This window comes from Coregonus lavaretus (genome assembly GCF_964263955.1).
Source record: "Coregonus lavaretus genome assembly, contig: HAP1_SCAFFOLD_428, whole genome shotgun sequence".
Classification (NCBI taxonomy): domain Eukaryota; kingdom Metazoa; phylum Chordata; class Actinopteri; order Salmoniformes; family Salmonidae; genus Coregonus; species Coregonus lavaretus.
In genome coordinates this window covers 47,617-71,599 of record NW_028156883.1, presented here as the reverse complement: position 1 = coordinate 71,599, position 23,983 = coordinate 47,617, and the positions used below count along the sequence as shown (strand labels likewise).

Sequence of the window (23,983 nt, the reverse complement as noted above, 5' to 3'; positions counted from 1 at the left end):
CAGAGAGACAGAAGACTTAGTGCCCTGGAATGGAAGGACAGAGAGACAGAAGACTTAGTGCCCTGGAATGGAAGGACAGAGACAGAAGACTTAGTGCCCTGGAATGGAAGGACAGAGCGACAGAAGACTTAGTGCCCTGGAATGGAAGGACAGAGAGACAGAAGACTTAGTGCCCTGGAATGGAAGGACAGAGAGACAGAAGTCTTAGTGCCCTGGAATGGAAGGACAGAGCGACAGAAGACTTAGTGCCCTGGAAGGGAAGGACAGAGAGACAAAAGACTTAGTGCCCTGGAATGGAAGGACAGAGAGACAGAATACTTAGTGCCCTGGAATGGAAGGACAGAGAGACAGAAGACTTAGTGCCCTGGAATGGAAGGACAGAGAGACAGAAGACTTAGTGCCCTGGAATGGAAGGACAGAGAGACAGAAGACTTAGTGCCCTGGAATGGAAGGACAGAGAGACAGAAGACTTAGTGCCCTGGAATGGAAGGACAGAGAGACAGAAGATTAGTGCCCTGGAATGGAAGGACAGAGACAGAAGACTTAGTGCCCTGGAATGGAAGGACAGAGCGACAGAAGACTTAGTGCCCTGGAATGGAAGGACAGAGCGACAGAAGACTTAGTGCCCTGGAATGGAAGGACAGAGAGACAGAAGTCTTAGTGCCCTGGAATGGAAGGACAGAGCGACAGAAGACTTAGTGCCCTGGAAGGGAAGGACAGAGAGACAGAAGACTTAGTGCCCTGGAATGGAAGGACAGAGAGACAGAAGACTTAGTGCCCTGGAATGGAAGGACAGAGAGACAGAAGACTTAGTGCCCTGGAATGGAAGGACAGAGAGACAGAAGACTTAGTGCCCTGGAATGGAAGGACAGAGACAGAAGACTTAGTGCCCTGGAATGGAAGGACAGAGCGACAGAAGACTTAGTGCCCTGGAATGGAAGGACAGAGAGACAGAATACTTAGTGCCCTGGAATGGAAGGACAGAGAGACAGAAGTCTTAGTGCCCTGGAATGGAAGGACAGAGCGACAGAAGACTTAGTGCCCTGGAAGGGAAGGACAGAGAGACAAAAGACTTAGTGCCCTGGAATGGAAGGACAGAGCGACAGAAGACTTAGTGCCCTGGAATGGAAGGACAGAGAGACAGAAGACTTAGTGCCCTGGAATGGAAGGACAGAGAGACAGAAGACTTAGTGCCCTGGAATGGAAGGACAGAGACAGAAGACTTAGTGCCCTGGAATGGAAGGACAGAGCGACAGAAGACTTAGTGCCCTGGAATGGAAGGACAGAGCAACAGAAGACTTAGTGCCCTGGAATGGAAGGACAGAGAGACAGAAGTCTTAGTGCCCTGGAATGGAAGGACAGAGCGACAGAAGACTTAGTGCCCTGGAAGGGAAGGACAGAGAGACAGAAGACTTAGTGCCCTGGAATGGAAGGACAGAGAGACAGAAGACTTAGTGCCCTGGAATGGAAGGACAGAGAGACAGAAGACTTAGTGCCCTGGAAGGGAAGGACAGAGAGACAGAAGACTTAGTGCCCTGGAATGGAAGGACAGAGAGACAGAAGACTTAGTGCCCTGGAATGGAAGGACAGAGAGACAGAAGACTTAGTGCCCTGGAATGGAAGGACAGAGAGACAGAAGACTTAGTGCCCTGGAATGGAAGGACAGAGAGACAGAAGACTTAGTGCCCTGGAATGGAAGGACAGAGAGACAGAAGACTTAGTGCCCTGGAATGGAAGGACAGAGACAGAAGACTTAGTGCCCTGGAATGGAAGGACAGAGAGACAGAAGACTTAGTGCCCTGGAATGGAAGGACAGAGAGACAGAAGACTTAGTGCCCTGGAATGGAAGGACAGAGAGACAAAAGACTTAGTGCCCTGGAATGGAAGGACAGAGAGACAGAAGACTTAGTGCCCTGGAATGGAAGGACAGAGAGACAGAAGACTTAGTGCCCTGGAATGGAAGGACAGAGAGACAGAAGAAGAAGAAAACACTTTACTGTCGATTGTCTTTTTTTAAAGTCATTTAGCAGACGCACATATCCAGAGTGACTTACAGCAGCGATATGGGTTAAGTGCCTTGCTCAAGGGCACATCGACAGATTTCACCTAGTCAGCTCTACGATTCAAACCAGCAACCTTTCAGTTACTGGCCTAACCGCTTAACCGTTAGGTTACCACCCAGCCCACATTGGACCCAGCCCACGGTGACCTTCTCCCTTACCTCACATTGCTCATCAACTCATCCTTGACCGCTGGCTATGTCCCTTCCGTCTTCAAGAGAGCGAGAGTTGCACCGAACAACTACAGACCAGTATCCCTTCTTTCTCAGTTCTAGGCCCTCTCCTATTCTCGCTATACACCAAGTCACTTGGCTCTGTCATATCCTCACATGGCCTCTCCTATCATTGCTACGCAGACGACACAATAATTATTCTCCTTTCCCCCTTCTGATAACCAGGTGGCGAATCGCATCTCTGAATGTCTGGCAGACATATCACTGTGGATGACGGATCACCACCTCAGCTGAACCTCGGCAAGACGGAGTTGCTCTTCCTCCCGGGGAAGGACTGCCCGTTCCATGATCTCGCCATCACGGTTGACAACTCCGTTGTGTCCTCCTCCCAGAGTGCGAAGAGCCTTGGCGTGACCCTGGACAACACCCTGTCGTTCTCCGCTAACATCAAGGCGGTTACCCGATCCTGTAGGTTCATGCTCTACAACATTCAGAGAGTACGACCCTGCCTTACACAGGAAGCGGCACAGGTCCTAATCCATGCACTTGTCATCTCCCGTCTGGATTACTGCAACTCGCTGTTGGCTGGGCTCCCTGCCTGTGCCATTAAACCCCTACAACTCATCCAGAATGCCGCAGCCCGTCTGGTGTTCAACCTTCCCAAGTTCTCTCACGTCACCCCGCTCCTCCGCACACTCCACTGGCTTCCAGTTGAAGCTCGCATCTGCTACAAGACCATGGTGCTTGCCTACGGAGCTGTGAGGGGAACGGCACCTCCGTACCTTCAGGCTCTCATCAGTCCCTACAACCAAACGAGGGTATTGCGTTCATCCACCTCTGGCCTGCTGGCCCCCCTACCTCTGCGGAAGCACAGTTCCCGCTCAGCCCAGTCAAAACTGTTCGCTGCTCTGGCACCCCAATGGTGGAACAAGCTCCCTCACGACGCCAGGACAGTGGAGTCACTTACCACCTTCCGGAGACACTTGAAACCCCACCTCTTTAAGGAATACCTGGGATAGGATAAAGTAATCATTCTACCCCCACTTACCCCACACCAAAGAAAAAAAAAAGAAAAGAAAAAAACATATTGTAAAGTGGTTATCCCACTGGCTATAAGGTGAATGCACCAATTTGTAAGTCGCTCTGGATAAGAGCGTCTGCTAAATGACGTAAATGTAAAAATTGGAGGGACATTTTCAGATCACAGAAATGTGTATTTTTGGCTATTGGTGTTTTTGGTGTTCGCTTTTCTCCAGGGTTGTTGTGTTTGTAGGCCACAAAATGGCTGTCGAGGAGGACCTTTTCACCAGGGTTGTTGTGTTTGTAGGCCACAAAATGGCTGTCGAGGAGGACCTTTTCTCCAGGGTTGTTGTGTTTGTAGGCCACAAAATGGCTGTCGAGGAGGACCTTCACATCTGAGTGTAGTTTGAAGTAAAGAGGAGGACCTTCACATCTGAGTGTAGTTTGAAGTAAAGAGGAGGATCTTCACATCTGAGTGTAGTTTGAAGTAAAAAGGAGGACCTTCACATCTGAGTGTAGTTTGAAGTAAACATGAGGACCTTCACATCTGAGTGTAGTTTGAAGTAAAGAGGAGGACCTTCACATCTGAGTGTAGTTTGAAGTAAAGAGGAGGACCTTCACATCTGAGTGTAGTTTGAAGTAAAGAGGAGGACCTTCACATCTGAGTGTAGTTTGAAGTAAAGCTCCACATGTCCAACAGTCTGCTCTTCATTCCTTTATATGCTCCACTGAGGAGACATGTTAAACTGATCAGGTCGGTGGCCACTGCGCTTCCGCCACAAACACACACACATACTTGTAAACATCCACATCCGCACATAAAACACGCACAAAAACACACACACATACATAGTGTCAACTGTCACACACCGCTGTTCAAACACACACATGCCTGTATGTATCGGCCAGACTTAATGCCAGCCTCCAGGACCTCGGCAGGCAGGTGTTCAGTGTACTCTCTCTCCGTCCCCTCGCTCCCTCTCTCCCGCAGGGACTGAGCGATGGAGCAGTACAGCTCCTGGGCAGCCTGCAGCTCCGGCCAGAACGTCTGCAGGTACTCCTGAACATAGAAATAGAATGTCATTATGCCATCATTGACTTGAATGGGCAGGCCCCGTTCTACTCATTCTAGTTCTGTGCTCCTGAAGACCAAGAGACATGCACAAGGTAATGATACACTGACTGATAATATAAGCCACTTAGGATATGCTTTTCTCCTATGTTTAGTATGTGTAGGCTATGTGCTCCCTGAAGGAATTGAACTCACAACCTTGGAGTTGTATACCTAAAGACTACACTCTTACCAACTGAGCCACACAGGACCGATAACATGGTAAACACTATACCAACTGAGCTACACAGGACCGATAACATGGTAAACGCTATACCAACTGAGCCACACAGGACCGATAACATGGTAAACACTATACCAACTGAGCCACACAGGACCGATAACATGGTAAACACTATACCAACTGAGCCACACAGGACCGATAACATGGTAAACGCTATACCAACTGAGTCACACAGGACCGATAACATGGTAAACACTATACCAACTGAGCCACACAGGACCGATAACATGGTAAACACTATACCAACTGAGCCACACAGGACCGATAACATGGTAAACACTATACCAACTGAGCCACACAGGACCGATAACATGGTAAACGCTATACCAACTGAGCCACACAGGACCGATAACATGGTAAACGCTATACCAACTGAGCCACACAGGACCGATAACATGGTAAACGCTATACCAACTGAGCCACACAGGACCGATAACATGGTAAACACTATACCAATTGAGCCACACAGGACCGATAACATGGTAAACACTATACCAACTGAGCCACACAGGACCGATAACATGGTAAACGCTATACCAACTGAGTCACACAGGACCGATAACATGGTAAACGCTATACCAACTGAGCCACACAGGACCGATAACATGGTAAACACTATACCAACTGAGCCACACAGGACCGATAACATGGTAAACACTATACCAACTGAGCCACACAGGACCGATAACATGGTAAACACTATACCAACTGAGCCACACAGGACCGATAACATGGTAAACACTATACCAACTGAGCCACACAGGACCGATAACATGGTAAACACTATACCAACTGAGCCACACAGGACCGATAACATGGTAAACACTATACCAACTGAGTCACACAGGACCGATAACATGGTAAACACTATACCAACTGAGTCACACAGGACCGATAACATGGTAAACAATATACCAACTGAGCCACACAGGACCGATAACATGGTAAACGCTATACCAACTGAGCCACACAGGACCGATAACATGGTAAACGCTATACCAACTGAGCCACACAGGACCGATAACATGGTAAACACTATACCAACTGAGTCACACAGGACTGATAACATGGTAAACACTATACCAACTGAGTCACACAGGACCGATAACATGGTAAACACTATACCAACTGAGCCACACAGGACCGATAACATGGTAAACGCTATACCAACTGAGCCACACAGGACCGATAACATGGTAAACACTATACCAACTGAGTCACACAGGACCGATAACATGGTAAACACTATACCAACTGAGTCACACAGGACCGATAACATGGTAAACACTATACCAACTGAGCCACACAGGACCGATAACATGGTAAACGCTATACCAACTGAGCCACACAGGACCGATAACATGGTAAACGCTATACCAACTGAGCCACACAGGACCGATAACATGGTAAACACTATACCAACTGAGCCACACAGGACCGATAACATGGTAAACACTATACCAACTGAGTCACACAGGACCGATAACATGGTAAACACTATACCAACTGAGCCACACAGGACCGATAACATGGTAAACGCTATACCAACTGAGTCACACAGGACCGATAACATGGTAAACACTATACCAACTGAGTCACACAGGACCGATAACATGGTAAACACTATACCAACTGAGCCACACAGGACCGATAACATGGTAAACACTATACCAACTGAGCCACACAGGACCGATAACATGGTAAACACTATACCAACTGAGCCACACAGGACCGATAACATGGTAAACGCTATACCAACTGAGCCACACAGGACTGATAACATGGTAAACGCTATACCAACTGAGCCACACAGGACCGATAACATGGTCAACACTATACCAACTGAGCCACACAGGACCGATAACATGGTAAACACTATACCAATTGAGCCACACAGGACCGATAACATGGTAAACACTATACCAACTGAGCCACACAGGACCGATAACATGGTAAACACTATACCAACTGAGCCACACAGGACCGATAACATGGTAAACACTATACCAACTGAGTCACACAGGACCGATAACATGGTAAACACTATACCAACTGAGTCACACAGGACCGATAACATGGTAAACACTATACCAACTGATCCACACAGGACCGATAACATGGTAAACACTATACCAACTGAGTCACACAGGACCGATAACATGGTAAACACTATACCAACTGAGCCACACAGGACCGATAACATGGTAAACACTATACCAACTGAGCCACACAGGACCGATAACATGGTAAACGCTATACCAACTGAGCCACACAGGACCGATAACATGGTAAACACTATACCAACTGAGTCACACAGGACCGATAACATGGTAAACACTATACCAACTGAGTCACACAGGACCGATAACATGGTAAACGCTATACCAACTGAGCCACACAGGACCGATAACATGGTAAACACTATACCAACTGAGTCACACAGGACCGATAACATGGTAAACACTATACCAACTGAGCCACACAGGACCGATAACATGGTAAACACTATACCAACTGAGCCACACAGGACCGATAACATGGTAAACACTATACCAACTGAGCCACACAGGACCGATAACATGGTAAACACTATACCAACTGAGCCACACAGGACCGATAACATGGTAAACGCTATACCAACTGAGCCACACAGGACCGATAACATGGTAAACACTATACCAACTGAGCCACACAGGACCGATAACATGGTAAACACTATACCAACTGAGCCACACAGGACCGATAACATGGTAAACACTATACCAACTGAGCCACACAGGACCGATAACATGGTAAACACTATACCAACTGAGCCACACAGGACCGATAACATGGTAAACGCTATACCAACTGAGCCACACAGGACCGATAACATGGTAAACACTATACCAACTGAGTCACACAGGACCGATAACATGGTCAACACTATACCAACTGAGTCACACAGGACCGATAACATGGTAAACACTATACCAACTGAGCCACACAGGACCGATAACATGGTAAACACTATACCAACTGAGCCACACAGGACCGATAACATGGTAAACACTATACCAACTGAGCCACACAGGATCGATAACATGGTAAACGCTATACCAACTGAGCCACACAGGACCGATAACATGGTAAACGCTATACCAACTGAGCCACACAGGACCGATAACATGGTAAACACTATACCAACTGAGCCACACAGGACCGATAACATGGTAAACACTATACCAACTGAGCCACACAGGACCGATAACATGGTAAACGCTATACCAACTGAGTCACACAGGACCGATAACATGGTAAACACTATACCAACTGAGTCACACAGGACCGATAACATGGTAAACACTATACCAACTGAGCCACACAGGACCGATAACATGGTAAACACTATACCAACTGAGCCACACAGGACCGATAACATGGTAAACACTATACCAACTGAGCCACACAGGACCGATAACATGGTAAACGCTATACCAACTGAGTCACACAGGACCGATAACATGGTAAACACTATACCAACTGAGTCACACAGGACCGATAACATGGTAAACACTATACCAACTGAGCCACACAGGACCGATAACATGGTAAACACTATACCAACTGAGCCACACAGGACCGATAACATGGTAAACGCTATACCAACTGAGTCACACAGGACCGATAACATGGTAAACGCTATACCAACTGAGCCACACAGGACCGATAACATGGTAAACACTATACCAACTGAGCCACACAGGACCGATAACATGGTAAACACTATACCAACTGAGCCACACAGGACCGATAACATGGTAAACACTATACCAACTGAGCCACACAGGACCGATAACATGGTAAACGCTATACCAACTGAGCCACACAGGACCGATAACATGGTAAACACTATACCAACTGAGCCACACAGGACCGATAACATGGTAAACACTATACCAACTGAGCCACACAGGACCGATAACATGGTAAACGCTATACCAACTGAGCCACACAGGACCGATAACATGGTAAACACTATACCAACTGAGCCACACAGGACCGATAACATGGTAAACACTATACCAACTGAGCCACACAGGACCGATAACATGGTAAACACTATACCAACTGAGCCACACAGGACCGATAACATGGTAAACGCTATACCAACTGAGTCACACAGGACCGATAACATGGTAAACACTATACCAACTGAGTCACACAGGACCGATAACATGGTAAACACTATACCAACTGAGCCACACAGGACCGATAACATGGTAAACACTATACCAACTGAGCCACACAGGACCGATAACATGGTAAACACTATACCAACTGAGTCACACAGGACCGATAACATGGTAAACGCTATACCAACTGAGTCACACAGGACCGATAACATGGTAAACACTATACCAACTGAGTCACACAGGACCGATAACATGGTAAACACTATACCAACTGAGCCACACAGGACCGATAACATGGTAAACGCTATACCAACTGAGCCACACAGGACCGATAACATGGTAAACACTATACCAACTGAGCCACACAGGACCGATAACATGGTAAACACTATACCAACTGAATGAAAACGGATCTGAACCCGACCCTGCTTCTTGTATGGGTCCTTTTGACTGATGCTCCCTGAGGTTCTCACTAGCCACGTATTCACCTATGGAGGAGTATACGGCAGGGTTCTCACTAGCCACGTATTCACCTATGGAGGAGGAGTATACGGCAGGGTTCTCACTAGCCACGTATTCACCTATGGAGGAGTATACGGCAGGGTTCTCACTAGCCACGTATTCACCTATGGAGGAGTATACGGCAGGGTTCTCACTAGCCACGTATTCACCTATGGAGGAGTATACGGCAGGGTTCTCACTAGCCACGTATTCACCTATGGAGGAGTATACGGCAGGGTTCTCACTAGCCACGTATTCACCTATGGAGGAGTATACGGCAGGGTTCTCACTAGCCACGTATTCACCTATGGAGGAGTATACGGCAGGGTTCTCACTAGCCACGTATTCACCTATGGAGGAGTATACGGCAGGGTTCTCACTAGCCACGTATTCACCTATGGAGGAGTATACGGCAGGGTTCTCACTTGCCACGTATTCACCTATGGAGGAGGAGTATACAGTATGCTATGGGTTCATCTTTAGTCATGTTAGCACCATTAAAGGGCAATGGGACAGAACAGGCATTGGGTACGTGGAGAGATCATATTGCTGAATCTACCTTTAACATGGTCTGGACTTTGTGTATAATGTCATATTGCTGAGTGCACCTTTAACCTAATGAGGCTGCTGTGTATTATAGTGTACCTGTGTAGACAGGATGTAGACACCACAGTTGAGGCTGTGTGTATTATAGTGTACCTGTGTAGACAGGATGTAGACACCACAGTTGAGGCTGTGTGTATTATAGTGTACCTGTGTAGACAGGATGTAGACACCACAGTTGAGGCTGTGTGTATTATAGTGTACCTGTGTAGACAGGATGTAGACACCACAGTTGAGGCTGCTGTGTATTATAGTGTACCTGTGTAGACAGGATGTAGACACCACAGTTGATGCTGTGTGTATTATAGTGTACCTGTGTAGACAGGATGTAGACACCACAGTTGAGGCTGTGTGTATTATAGTGTACCTGTGTAGACAGGATGTAGACACCACAGTTGAGGCTGTGTGTATTATAGTGTACCTGTGTAGACAGGATGTAGACACCACAGTTGAGGCTGTGTGTATTATAGTGTACCTGTGTAGACAGGATGTAGACACCACAGTTGAGGCTGTGTGTACTATAGTGTACCTGTGTAGACAGGATGTAGACACCACAGTTGAGGCTGCTGTGTATTATAGTGTACCTGTGTAGACAGGATGTAGACACCACAGTTGAGGCTGTGTATTATAGTGTACCTGTGTAGACAGGATGTAGACACCACAGTTGAGGCTGTGTGTATTATAGTGTACCTGTGTAGACAGGATGTAGACACCACAGTTGAGGCTGTGTGTATTATAGTGTACCTGTGTAGACAGGATGTAGACACCACAGTTGAGGCTGTGTGTATTATAGTGTACCTGTGTAGACAGGATGTAGACACCACAGTTGAGGCTGCTGCACTCTGCCACAGCGGTCTGGTCTTCAGTGATCATCACTACTGGCTTCATACCTGCCAGGTGGTCATGGTACCACACTGCAGCATGGTACACACACCTAGAGGGGGGAGACAAGGACACACCAGCATCAGCATACACACACAGATACACAGAGTCATGACTAAACACACACACACACACACAATGTTCCAATGTACGTATTATGTACCCACAAATGGCAACAAACTTGACTTGGAGGATGAGGAGGAAGAGGAGGAGGAGGAAGAGGAGGGGGCAAGGAGGAGGAGGAGGAGGAGGAGGAGGGGGCAAGGAGGAGGAGATTAAGGCGAGGAGGAGAAGGAGGAGGAGGAGGAGGAGGAGGCAGAAGGCGGAGGAGGAGGAGGCAGAAGATGGAGGAGGAGGATGAGGAGGAGGAGGAGGAGGAGGAGGATGAGGATGAAAGCCACTCACCTGGTCTGCCATTTGTCCTGCGGCTCTCCCTTTTCTCTGGGGCAGTAGGAATACTCCTGGAACTCGTTGGCAAACAGGATACAGTCATGACGGGGGTCCTTCAGCAAGCTGCGCAGCCGATTGTACTGCCTGATACAAACAATTCATTTCTACTCAAAGTGCATCGTTATGCTGATATAAAGTATGATAAAACAAATCCCTTAAAATGGTAGACCTTAAATAAACAACGTAAAAGTTAAAAAGATAACAAGAAATAGCGAAGGCAACTCATGAAGTATGGCCCTAGATTAGTCTAATAACCTTGTAACCTACAGTATGTAGTCTAATAACCTTGTAACCTACAGTATGTAGTCTAATAACCTTGTAACCTACAGTATGTAGTCTAATAACCTTGTAACCTACAGTATGTAGTCTAATAACCTGGTAACCTACAGTATGTAGTCTAATAACCTTGTAACCTACAGTATGTAGTCTAATAACCTTGTAACCTACAGTATGTAGTCTAATAACCTTGTAACCTACAGTATGTAGTCTAATAACCTTGTAACCTACAGTATGTGATAACCTAACTCAATACAAAAGCTTCCTACCAACTTGAAAGAGTGTGTAACAGGATAGTGTCAGTCATATACCAGAGTCTCCCTGACTCAGCGGTTCATCCTGGGGTCCCCTGTGTGTTGTAGTGAATAGAGCTCTGGAATTACCAACTACACAGCATGACATCAGCACACCTTAGTTACACACACAAACACGCATGCATGCGCACGCTCGCACGCATACACACGCATACCTTGTAAGAGGCTATATACGCACACACATAAGCTAAGTAGTCTGAAAAGTGAAGCCTCATCACATTAACGATGCAACAGATTTATAAAATGGAAGCGAACAGAACCAAATGAGACCAGGACGAGGCTGCTGAAGGGCCTGGTGGGACTTTTATTTACACTGGTCATCAACTTTGTCAAGAACAACACCAATGTATCCGTGTGTATAATGTTAGAATGGTTGTGTAACACACAGTATTGGCTACATTATTCATAGACAGGCTAGATCCTGTTTAGCTTGATCAGCATAGCTGTGGTATAACGAGGTTGTTTTTACCCAACCCTCAAAAAGGTGGATTTGTATTAAAAGGTAATATGGAGGAAGTTGCCTTATTTGTCCTCTAAGTCTCACTCAATCACCTCTAACTAGGACCTGAGCCCACGCTACACATTGTCTCAGAGATTTCTTGGCACGGCCATGGCTGAGTGTAGAACTAAAGTGCTGTCTCTGAGGCGGTGCTGAGGATGTGGCCATTGGGCCATTTAGGTCTAATACACCTGTGTCTTCGACTATGATAGATATGTCATAGGAGAGCTGTAGGTTTACTCTGCCCTACTAAGCAATTGTAATTTTTTTTGACATGAAATACATGCTTTATCATGTGGACAAATATCCTGCCTCCATTGTGTTGCGTTATGGAGAAAATGGGGGTTCATGTTTGCAGTAACTGCAAAAAAAGTTACAGTGAAACCAAGGTAAAAGGCAGCAGCTGGCATCACTCACGTCAGTTCCGGCATTTTCCCCAGGTTTCACTGAGCTTTGGGCTGCGGTGTCTACGGTAAACCTGGGTTTTATTTATTGTTCTTCGCTGATACAAGTATCAAACTATTTGTGCTAAAAGTTTGTGTTATAAAACAATCATCCTAGAAACTTATTCCAGTGGATGTACACAGCAAGAAGGCAGGAACTACCGTCTAGGGTCAAAGGTCATGTCAGAAGTCGGGGTCAATATGAATAAAAAATTACCTCATAGTAAGACACAGATAACCACATGTCCAATGACCTGCCTACATTTCATTTAAAAAAAAGCTTTGAAGTCATTTTTCTCAGTTTCACTCTATGAGCAGTTACTGCTCTTTTGCTTGGTAGGGCAGAACTGTTCTGTACCCATGACATAGTCACAGGAGAGGTCTACCGTTCTGTACCCATGACATAGTCATAGGAGAGATCTACTGTTCTGTACCCATGACATAGTCATAGGAAAGGTCTACTGTTCTGTACCCATGACATAGTCATAGGAGAGATCTACTGTTCTGTACCCATGACATAGTCACAGGAGAGATCTACTGTTCTGTACCCATGACATAGTCATAGGAGAGATCTACTGTTCTGTACCCATGACATAGTCATAGGAGAGGTGTAGGACTGTTCTGTACCCATGACATAGTCATAGGAGAGGTGAAGCTACTATATGCCCTCACGCCAATGGTAGATGTCTCATTACTACTGTATGGTGGTGATGTGCCATTGGGCATTTAGATCTAGTGTACCTCTGTCCTCTGCTATGATAGATAGGCTATGCCAATGGAGTGGTGTAGGCCTAGCTACTCAACCTGTTATACCGTAATTATCTCATTGGAGTGGTTTAGGCCTAGCTACTCAACCTGTGTTACCGTAATTATCTAATTGGACTGGTGTAGGCCTAGCCACTCAACCTGTTTTACCGTAATTATCTCAATGGAGTGGTGTAGGCCTAGCTACTCAACCTGTGTTACCGTAATTATCTCATTGGAGTGGTGTAGGCCTAGCTACTCAACCTGTTACCGTAATGATCTCATTGGAGTGGTTTAGGCCTAGTTACTCAACCTGTGTTACCGTAACTATCTCAATGGAGGGGTGTAGGCCTAGCTACTCAACCTGTTACCGTAATTATCTCATTGGAGTGGTTTAGGCCTAGCTACTCAACCTGTGTTACCATAATTATCTCAATGGAGTGGTGTAGGCCTAGCTACTCAACCTGTGTTACCGTAATTATCAAATTGGAAGGGTTTTGGCCTAGCTACTCAACCTGTGTTACCGTAATTATCTAATTGGAGGGGTGTAGGCCTAGCTACTCAACCTGTGTTACCGTAATTATCTAATTGGAGGGGTGTAGGCCTAGCTACTCAACCTGTGTTACCGTAATTATCTCATTGGAGTGGTGTAGGCCTAGCTACTCAAACTGTGTTACCGTAATTATCTCATTGGAGGGGTGTAGGCCTAGCTACTCAAACTGTGTTACCGTAATTATCTAATTGGAGGGGTGTAGGCGTAGCTACTCAACCTGTGTTACCGTAATTCTCTAATTGGAGGGGTGTAGGCGTGTATCTCCTGTACCTGCGTCCTCTGCTGTGTTGGACAGCCTGGCAGGCAGTCTGAGTGAACACTATCCCCTGGATCTCTCTAAACTCCAGAATCTCCATAAAGTCCCTCGCCACGCCTGCATCAGGCACCACATAGTGAGTCACCTCTCCAGACAACACCTTGCCTTCTGTTGGGACAGAACAGGGAGAAAGAGAGAGAGAGGGTCAATCTGTCAAGAATTGGGATAGTGTATGAAGGTGTTTGAGCAGGTGCACTCTGTCTCTGTAGGTATGAACAGACTCAGATTCTACCCTGCCCTGACGGAGATCCTTGCTAACACAGCAACACTGTGTCAACAACATCCACGTCTATTCTTAGGGATAGGAATTTATGCACAGGAGTCTAGTCGTTTTCTCTACTTTTACTGTGATGGCCATGATCATTATTTTCTTGCTATTGTACTCAGGAACTAGCTGTTAAAGGGTTACAGGTGTTGTCACAGTGTAACAACTAACAACTATCATCACGTAACTGTGTGATACAAAAGAGAAACGTCATAGTGTAGCTTATTCCTTGTTGTAATTGAGCTAGTTAGCGTGTTACATTTACGTTTCACTAACATTTGAGGACATCAGAAGGAAGACTTATAGAGTATTTTATTTTGTAAAACATCACTTTACCGTTGGCGCATTGTGCCTGACAGAGAGAGCTGTGGCAGGGAACATGTTCTCTCAAATAATGTTCCCGAACCACACGGACCTTCCGTCCTCGGGAACTCTTCAAATGCAACACCTTCTCGGTCTTAATCATTGTCACCCCGCTTCATAGAAAACGCTTGTTTTTGACAGATAAGCTGCTGTTGACAAGACAAGCGGGAACCGATTCAGAAGTTGTAAACAATCCATTCAAGTCCAGGAAGCACACTGCGCAAACGCGGCGGGCTGGTCGAGTTGACGTCATCAATTCCGTACACACGCCCATAGATTTTTATTCTAACAAATTATAACTGCCTATGTGTTTAGAAGAGCGGAAACAATGTTAACATGTCCAGTTTAAACCTTTCTTGGATGCAATGCACTGTCATGAGTGATTTGAATGTGCTTGTGTATCCCTGCCCTGACACCACAAATTAAATTCCCTTTGGAAAATAAAGTTATTCTAAATCTAAGTCTATTTAAAGCCAAAGAGAATTGCACTGATGATTGATCTCTCAACTGATTTATTGTGAAAATAATAGAAAAATGTAGATGTGAGTTAATCAAACTGTATAATGATCATATCCAAACCCAATGTGATCTTTTGATGTTCTAATTAATTATGATCGTTATATTACGTGATATTTATGAATGAGCACGGCATCTATTTTCAAACTGACGAGCAGAAGCTATTTTTGAAATTAAAATCACTTCCTGAATTGACTGCCTTCCATTCGAATTGACTCCAGCCCTGGTGCGGTGAGAGTACCGAAGATGAGAGCACTCGTGACGTCACTTGTATTTAAATGACCGCGCTCGAGCGCGAATTGCAGTGTAGATAGAAGCGATGCGCGAGAAGTGAGGAGCGAAGATAACAGAAGCTATAGGGCTTGACTGTACACCCTTACGCGACAATTTATCCACAATTGAATCCACTTTCGCCACACCAAAAAATATTATCTTTATTTACCAGGTGCATACGACACTGTTGAACGATAGGCTACACAACTAAAGAGTGTCACTGGGAAGGAAGAGAGCGCAGAACACATAAAAGGTAGGCTCGCTGTTTCCGGGAATTTTCTAATGCCATTGAGTTGAGCAAGTTCTCCAGAATCTGTTTTAATGCCCATTCATTGCTCGTCTTTGATAAGTGTCACGTCTCAAGTGCTGCTGGGATAATTGCTATGTCTCAAGTGTTGTTGCAAGGTCTGATTATGCTTGTTAATTAGTTGCGGTGTGATAAGAGTAGCCTATAATGAAATTGGTACCTCAAAGATATTGATGCTGAAAAGTATTGTGTTTGTGTGCGTGCTTCCATGAGGTTGAATTGTGTGTGTTGTAGCCTATTTGCTTCTATTCGAGTTAAATTGTAAATGTAATGTATATTGAACTATTTAAAACTGTTTTCTAAATACCTCTATACCAGAGGGTGGATTTTGTAGGGGCAATTTCTGCATTAGATTATAATTACCATGTTATAAGCATGTTGCCAAATAACAATGAGATAAGAAGTGCTTATATCTAAAAAAGAGCACATTATATCATTACACCTCCAGCTCAGAGGTTTTGTTGATTATTTGTTTGATTATTTGGATCTCCTTGAGCCCACAATGGGGGCTTATCATCCCGAGAGTCCTATGAAAAACCATAAAACACATAAAATATGTTACAGTGTTAAAGTATTTTACAGTAGCCTACAAACCATTGTAGTCGGATCCCTTGAATTATCACCATCACTGTGGGACAAGATCCAAGAACATTCACTTTATTCACATGTTACTGTGAGAAGTGAATCTACAAAGTAATACGAGGTTTTGATGTTGATGAGGTCTGACAGGAGGTCGTCATTGTCTAAAATGAGGTGGGTTTCGTACCAAAAGGCACCCTATATTCCCGATATAGTGCACTACTTTTGACCAAAGCTGATCAAAAGTAGTGCACTATATAGGGAATAGGGTGCCATTTGGGACGGACACGTGATCTTCTGCTCTGACCTTCAAGTTGGATGAGGGACCAGTAAAATGACTATTGATCCCTGTGTGGAAGCTGTCAATTGAGGCATTGTTGTGCAGCAGAGAGATAGAGCTGTGTTTTTGCATAGTGACACACTGACAAATTCCCCACTAACACTAGATGGATGTCTTGAGCAAGGTCCTGGTACTGTTGCTGTTTTTGGTTACTAAGAACAGATGAGGACAGTTTCATTTCAAATGCCAACTGCTTTTAATTCTGTATTGCTAATTAGACTATTGCTAGAATTCACTTTCCTTTAATTTGTCAGATAAAGAGAAACGTTTTTAGTAACCATGTTCTTACACCACTGGCGTAGCGCATTTTCTCTGGAATCCCGCAAAGTCTTATGCGTCAGCCACTCACAAAGTATAGACTACTGATCGCTGTCCATGGTTGTGAAATTGCAACGTCAACGCGGCTGCCTGTCCATCAACTATCAGATTATGTGGTGCTATTGCTTGTAGGAGCCTATAGCTTTTGCTTTAATGGATACATGTTTATATTTATTTGATCGTCATTTTCTCATGTTAAGCCTAACCTTTATGTTTCACGAAGCCACAGGCCTACGGTGTCGTGTCGCAATGCTGCTATTTAGAATGCTGGCTGGCGGCAATAATGTAATTACTTGTTCAGTAATTAAAGTGAGAAATTCAAACATTGCAGATTGCAAAATGAATTTTCAAACAATAAACTTAAACAATAATGTCAGAGGGGGTGTGGTATATGGTCAATATACCACAGCTAAGGGCTGTTCTTTAAGCACGACGCAACGAGGAGTGCCAGGACGCAGCCCTTAGCTGTGGTATATTGACCATATACCACAAACACCCGAGGTGCCTTATTGCTATTATAAACTGGTTACCAATGTAATTAGAGCAGTAAAAATAAATGTTTTGTCATACCCGTGGTATACGGTCTGATATACCACGGCTTTCGGCCAATCAGCATTCAGGGCTCGAACCACCGAGTTTATAATAATCAGTAACCAATAGATTTTTTTAGAATATACACGTGTCCTGTAGTTCAGTGGCGGCTCCTGAAAAAATTCTCAGGAGGGGCAATTTTTCTGATGATTTAGGTGACCTACACACATTTTAAAAAAGATATGTCCAGCAACAACATGAAGACAGGGGCAGCATATAAGTCAATACCAGAAGCATTTATTGACTGATCTGGGGAGATGGATTCCAGTTTCTGTGACAGATTATAAATAATCTCTGATGCCTTTGTGGTCCTCTGTAGCTCAGCTGGTAGAGCACGGCGCTTGTAACGCCAAGGTAGTGGGTTCGATCCCCGGGACCACCCATACACAAAAAAAAAATGTATGCACGCATGACTGTAAGTCGCTTTGGATAAAAGCGTCTGCTAAATGGCTTATTATTTATTATTATTATTATTTGTTATATTAGCTTTTGGTTGAATGTACTGTCGTAGTAAATATATAATGTTATAGCTTGGTCTGACTAAAATCTTGTGCATGACCCATTTTGTGTTGGGCCTTTGTATTCAATACAATGAACAAGAGTCCTATCTTGTCAGCCTTGTCAGCAGGTGGCTAAGGATAACACCCACGCCATAGGTCTCTCAGTTCTTCCAACTCACTAGTTCTTGCCCTGAGGACACACACACACACACCCACACACACACACACACACACACACACTCACACACACATCATCACTGATAAACACACACACACACACACACACACACATCATCACTGATAACAAACACACACACACACACACACACACACACACACACACACACACACACTGATAACAAACACACACACACACAAATCCTCTTCTCTTAGGCTGAACATCTGAAGACAGAGAACCCGACTCAGAGCCAATGCAACAGTGACACTAGCCTGGAGGTGACCTCTCCCAACTCATCAGGACCAATCAGAAGATCAGAACTACTAGATTCAACCTACTTCATTTTATTGTATAAAATGTCAGCACACAATGTTTAGGGGCTCTTCTGATAAACTCCCTACGAGTTTGACGAACGGGTCCGTGCACGCGATTCCAGATATCTTTACCTCTGAATAAACTGCCTTATATTATACAATTATCCACCTTGTCCAAAAGTCTCTACTTGGTCTCCGTTCTCCAGTAAACTTGTTTTATCAACAATAGTAAGGTTCAATGACACAGAAAGCAGTTCAATGTCGGGGTACAGAGTCGCTCTCTTACCAGGATCGCGGTCCGCTCTGACCAGGGTGAAGCCGGCCGCCTCCACCTCTCTGTCCGGGACTCTGTCATCCAGCCAAGTCTCCCAGCTGTATTGGGATTCCGCTGCCAGCAGCGTTTTCATTATTTAGTCCGTTCGTAGCGGGTATGTACACGATCAACAAGATCAGTCCAAAACCGAAGATCAGTCCAAAGCAGAATGTTTGCAGAATGTTTGTAAACTAAGTCTACAAATTAAAAACATAAAATAACGCCACACTGCAGGTCGCAACATAGACGCTGTTAGCCGCCATTGTCTTAGTTACGTTCAACGTTACGTCACGTATGACGAAAGCGCGTAAGTGCATGCCCACAGACACCCATAGAGAATGTATTGAAAGCTTTGAAATTTGAAAAAAATAGATTTTACATGACAGGCTATGAGAGACTTCTGGGCGATTTTCAACCTGACTGAAATCGCCCAAAAAACGGGCGGGGCCATTTGAAGCACGACTTTAGCCTGATTTGACATTTAGTGGCTGGCAGATCAGACGTGAACACTGATAACTGCTGTTGCCGTGATATAATTGATTAGAAAAAAAATCCCTTCCTTTTCCCGTTTGGCAGTGCGTCGCCCATATCGCCCTATTGAACAAGCCGTCCCTGCTGTAGTTCTTAGTCGTCCTCGCGCTCTCTCTCAGCTTGGATAGAACGTCTGTGCCAGTCTATTAATGCCGAATAATCAGTAGTGGTGTGTGGGGAAAATCACTGGGTAAACCAAGCCAGGAAAAAATGCCATATTACAACTATGTGTTGTGATAATTGTGTTGTTTGCTCTATAACCTGTTAGTTCATATGCCTTGCCACCGTGATATATAGGCCTAAGGTCCAGACAATAAGAAGACACAGTGGGAGAATAAATTCTAAAAAACACATTTGTTTCATTACAAAACCGGAGAGCAACATCTGTCCTGTGAAGTCCACAAAACATATTGTACCAAACCTACAGCATGGTCAATCAAGGTCATGTTTCCTACATTTTCGGACTAGCCACCAGAAGTTTTTTCTGTCAATGAGTTTGGCTTCTGATGTGACGTGATTGGTCTGAAGCCAAAATCCAAACTGGCTTCCCTTGACACTTTTCTTTGGTGCGCCAGGACCAATCACAGCTGAGCTCTCTCAGTTTAGCTCAACGCTGATTGACTATTATTTTATTTATTTTTTTATTATCAAGGGAGGCCAAATGCTCGCTGGCAAATAATAGAATCAGTCCACCATCAAAACAATAGTTTACTATGGATTGTTTTATTATGCAGACAATGCAGTCTAGCCTACTAGCCCGTCTATAGCTAGATACAGTATTTAGCTGGTAGCCTATTTATATTACACAGTGGAACTCAGACTCCATGCTCAGGGCGATCCGTCTCATCACTCGTAGGCTTACCAGTGTTCACAGAAGGGGGGTCGCTCTCATGAGCGCCGCTGGGTCTCTGGCAGTCGACAGCTTGGTTTTCTGGGAGAGGAGAAGGAGAGGAACTGTCACTATTCTCGGGGGGCGGAAGAAGAGGAGGAGCAAGGCCACTGTCATTGCCGGGCCGGGCAGTGAGGTCTCTGTCGGGACTGGGAGGCTGCTAGCCTGGCCGGGCAGTGAGGTCTCGACTTTAGTGGTCAAATGCTCACCTTCGATGGCCACTGGCACACGTGGAGAAGTGTGCTCTTCACTGATGAATCCCGGTTTCAACTGTACCAGGCAGATGGCAGAGTGTGTATGGCGTCGTGTGGGCGAACGGTTTGCTGAGAGATACTGAGTCCCATTGTCGTGCCATTCATCCTCCGCCATCACCTCATGTTTTAGCATGATAGTGCACTGCCCCATGTTACAAGAATCTGTACACAATTCCTGAAAGCTGAAATGTCCCAGTTCTTCCATGGCCTGCATACTCAACAGACATGTCACCCATTGAACATGTTTGGGATGCTCTGGATCGACGTGTACGACAGCGTCTTCCAGTTCCCACCAATATCCAGCAACTTCACACAGCCATTGAAGAGGAGTGGGACAACATTCCACAGGCCACAGTCAACAGCCTGATCAACTCTATGCGAAGGAGATGTGTCGCGCTGCATGAGGCAAATGGTGGCCACACCAGATACTGACTGGTTTTCTGATAAACGTACTTACCTTTTTTTAAAGGTATCTGTGACCAACATACAGTATGTATATCTAAATTCCCAGTCATGTGAAATCCATAGATTAGGGCCTAATTTATTTATTTAAATTGACTGATTTCCTTATATGAACTGTAACTTAGTAAAATATATGAAATTGTTGCGTTTATATTTGTGTTCAGTGTATATTGTCTGTCTGGCTCACCTGCTACATTTTAGTCATTTAGCAGACGCTCTTATCCAGAGCGACTTACAGTTACTGAGTGCATACATTATTATTTTTTCATACTTGTCCCTCGTGGGAATCGAACCCACTACCCTGGCGTTGCTCTACCAACTGAGCTACATCCCTGCCGGCCATCCCCTCCCCTCCCCTCCCCTACCCTGGGCCAATTGTGCGACACCCCATGGGTCTCCCGGTCGCGGCCGGCTACGACAGAGCCTGGATTCAAACCAGGATCTCTAGTGGCACAGCTAGCACTGCCTTAGACCACTGCGCCACTCGGGAGAATGTGGAAATTAAAAAGGAGAGTTATCTTCAAAATTATTTATAAAAAAATGTATACAATTTAGACATAGGTATGAGATGACGGGCGCATGGGCACCCAGAGCTCGTGGGGTTTCCTCTACGCCGGTGACGTACACAACACAACAGAACAGAACAGAACAGAAGAGAACAGAAGAGAACAGAAGAGACACATTTTTCTATCAGGTTAACTTCTAAGAACCAGAGGTGGCCTATTACGAGAGTGGACTAGTATTTTAATGGAACAGCGCTGTGCTTGTGAAGTTATATTTTCACTCTGAACATTATGAGTCCCTGCTGGGTTGGTGCTGGTGCATTTCCGGTGGCGGTGTTTGGTTTGAAATAGTTTTAGTGCAATATGTCACGGAGGTATTCATCACAACTGGACTTTGGCAAATCAGAGTAACGCAGCTTTTGACGACTGAAGCTCTTAGCCTAATTAAGCAGGCTTTTTAATGCTTTGAGGATGCTGCTGAACAGTGTGTGTGTGTGTGTGTGTGCGAGCATGTGTGTGTGTGCGAGCATGTGTGTGTGTGTGTGTGTGTGTGTGTGTGTGTGTGTGTGTGTGTGTGTGTGTGTGTGTGTGTGTGTGTGTGCGAGCGTGTGTGTGTGTGTGTGTGTGTGTGTGTGTGCGAGCGTGTGTGTGTGTGTGTGTGTGTGTGTGTGAGCGTGTGTGTGTGTGTGTGTGTGCGAGCGTGTGTGTGTGTGTGTGTGTGTGTGTGTGCGAGCGTGTGTGTGTGTGTGTGTGTGCGAGCATGTGTGTGTGTATGTGTGCGAGCGAGCGTGTGTGTGTGTGTGTGTGTGTGTGTGTGTGTATGTGTGTGTGTGTGTGTGCGAGCGTGTGTGTGTGTGTGTGTGCGCAAGCGTGCGTGCGTGCGTGCGTGTGTGTGTGCGTGTGTGTGTGTGTGTGTGTGTGTGTGTGTGTGTGTGTGTGTGTGTGTGTGTGTGTGTGTCCCGGTTGGCTGTGGAAAACATGTATGATTGCGTCCAACGAGATTTTTGATCTTATAAATGTTTTAGATCCAGTTGTAATTATCATATACTGTACCTATTTCCTTTTAAACGATTAATGTCTCTTCATGTTCCTGAATATGGCTTTATAAATGACTCATAGGATTCGTGCCATTTTTTATCAAAGTGATGAATAATGTTGCATCATTAATTGAATTGAATGATAAGACCATGGTCAAGCTGAAGGTTAATGAATATGAGTTGTACAGCAGTACGACAACATGCCCTACCCCCTATATAGTGCACTACTTTTGACCAAGGCCCATAGGGCTCTGGTCAAAAGTAGTGCACTATAAAGGGAATATGGTGCTATTTGGGACACGCAACCACACAATGCACATTGTGAGTTGTACAGCAGCAACGACAACTAGATGTCCTTGATTCAGGACTAGCCACTCCATCCTATGAATAATACTCTACGTGTGTGTGTGTGTGTGTGTGTGTGTGTGTGTGTGTGTGTGTGTGTGTGTGTGTGCGCAAAAACAAATAGAGCATGCTGGGAAATATGATAATGATGGCCATGGTTTTGGTTCAACTCTGGTTATTAACACCAACACTGGGTTTTTTTTATGTCTGAGTGTTAATTTAACTTTTTATGGTGTTAATTTAACTCTTGAATCAACACTAGAAATGTTACACTGAAAAACCAACACTAGTTAACACTGGCCAGTTTGCTGTGTGATATGAAAGGGACCCTGCAGGCTTCCATACATTTCAAGAACCTTTTAGAATTCAGAAGAACCGTAAATGCCACGTCAAGAACCCCCCCCACTTAACTCAAAGGTTATTTATCGGGCAAGAGTTCTCCAAGGAACCTTAATAGCTGAGCAAGAACCATTTAAAACCCTTCCGTTTTTTCAGTGTTATGATACACCATTATATTAGGTAGGCACCAGTGCGTTATACAGGTCATGCGTTAACTTGTTGAGGTGAAATCTGTAATTGGTGGGGATATTCCCCATGTTGGATAGGCTTCTTTTAGCTTAAATGATGCAGGCAGGGGTAGGCTAATGCAGGCAGGGGTAGGCTAATGCTTTTCTTTCTTTGAAATACGTAAAGGCAATCCATGTCTCTGCTTTTCATCATACTCCTTCTTACAATAAATAT

General features: G+C 45.1%; 1 protein-coding gene across 2 annotated transcripts in view; it reads right to left on the bottom strand.

Moving 5' to 3' along the window:
* dis3l (DIS3 like exosome 3'-5' exoribonuclease) overlaps window positions 1-15,207 on the bottom strand; it is a 31,567-nt gene extending 16,360 nt beyond the window's left edge. Inside the window, exons 1-5 of one of the 2 annotated variants that reach the window (XR_014612001.1) lie at window positions 14,966-15,207; window positions 14,319-14,472; window positions 11,175-11,303; window positions 10,686-10,821; window positions 4,146-4,313 (exon numbers count right to left, since the gene is read on the bottom strand). Coding sequence is in view for 1 of the 2 variants with exons in the window: in XM_084194293.1 (XP_084050419.1) it covers window positions 4,146-4,313; window positions 10,686-10,821; window positions 11,175-11,303; window positions 14,319-14,472; window positions 14,966-15,095 (717 nt within the window). In the remaining variant the exon portion in view is untranslated. The remainder of the gene's footprint in view (window positions 1-4,145; window positions 4,314-10,685; window positions 10,822-11,174; window positions 11,304-14,318; window positions 14,473-14,965) is intronic. The other variant, XM_084194293.1, reaches the window with a different exon arrangement.
* Between the last annotated feature and the right edge of the window lie 8,776 nt (window positions 15,208-23,983).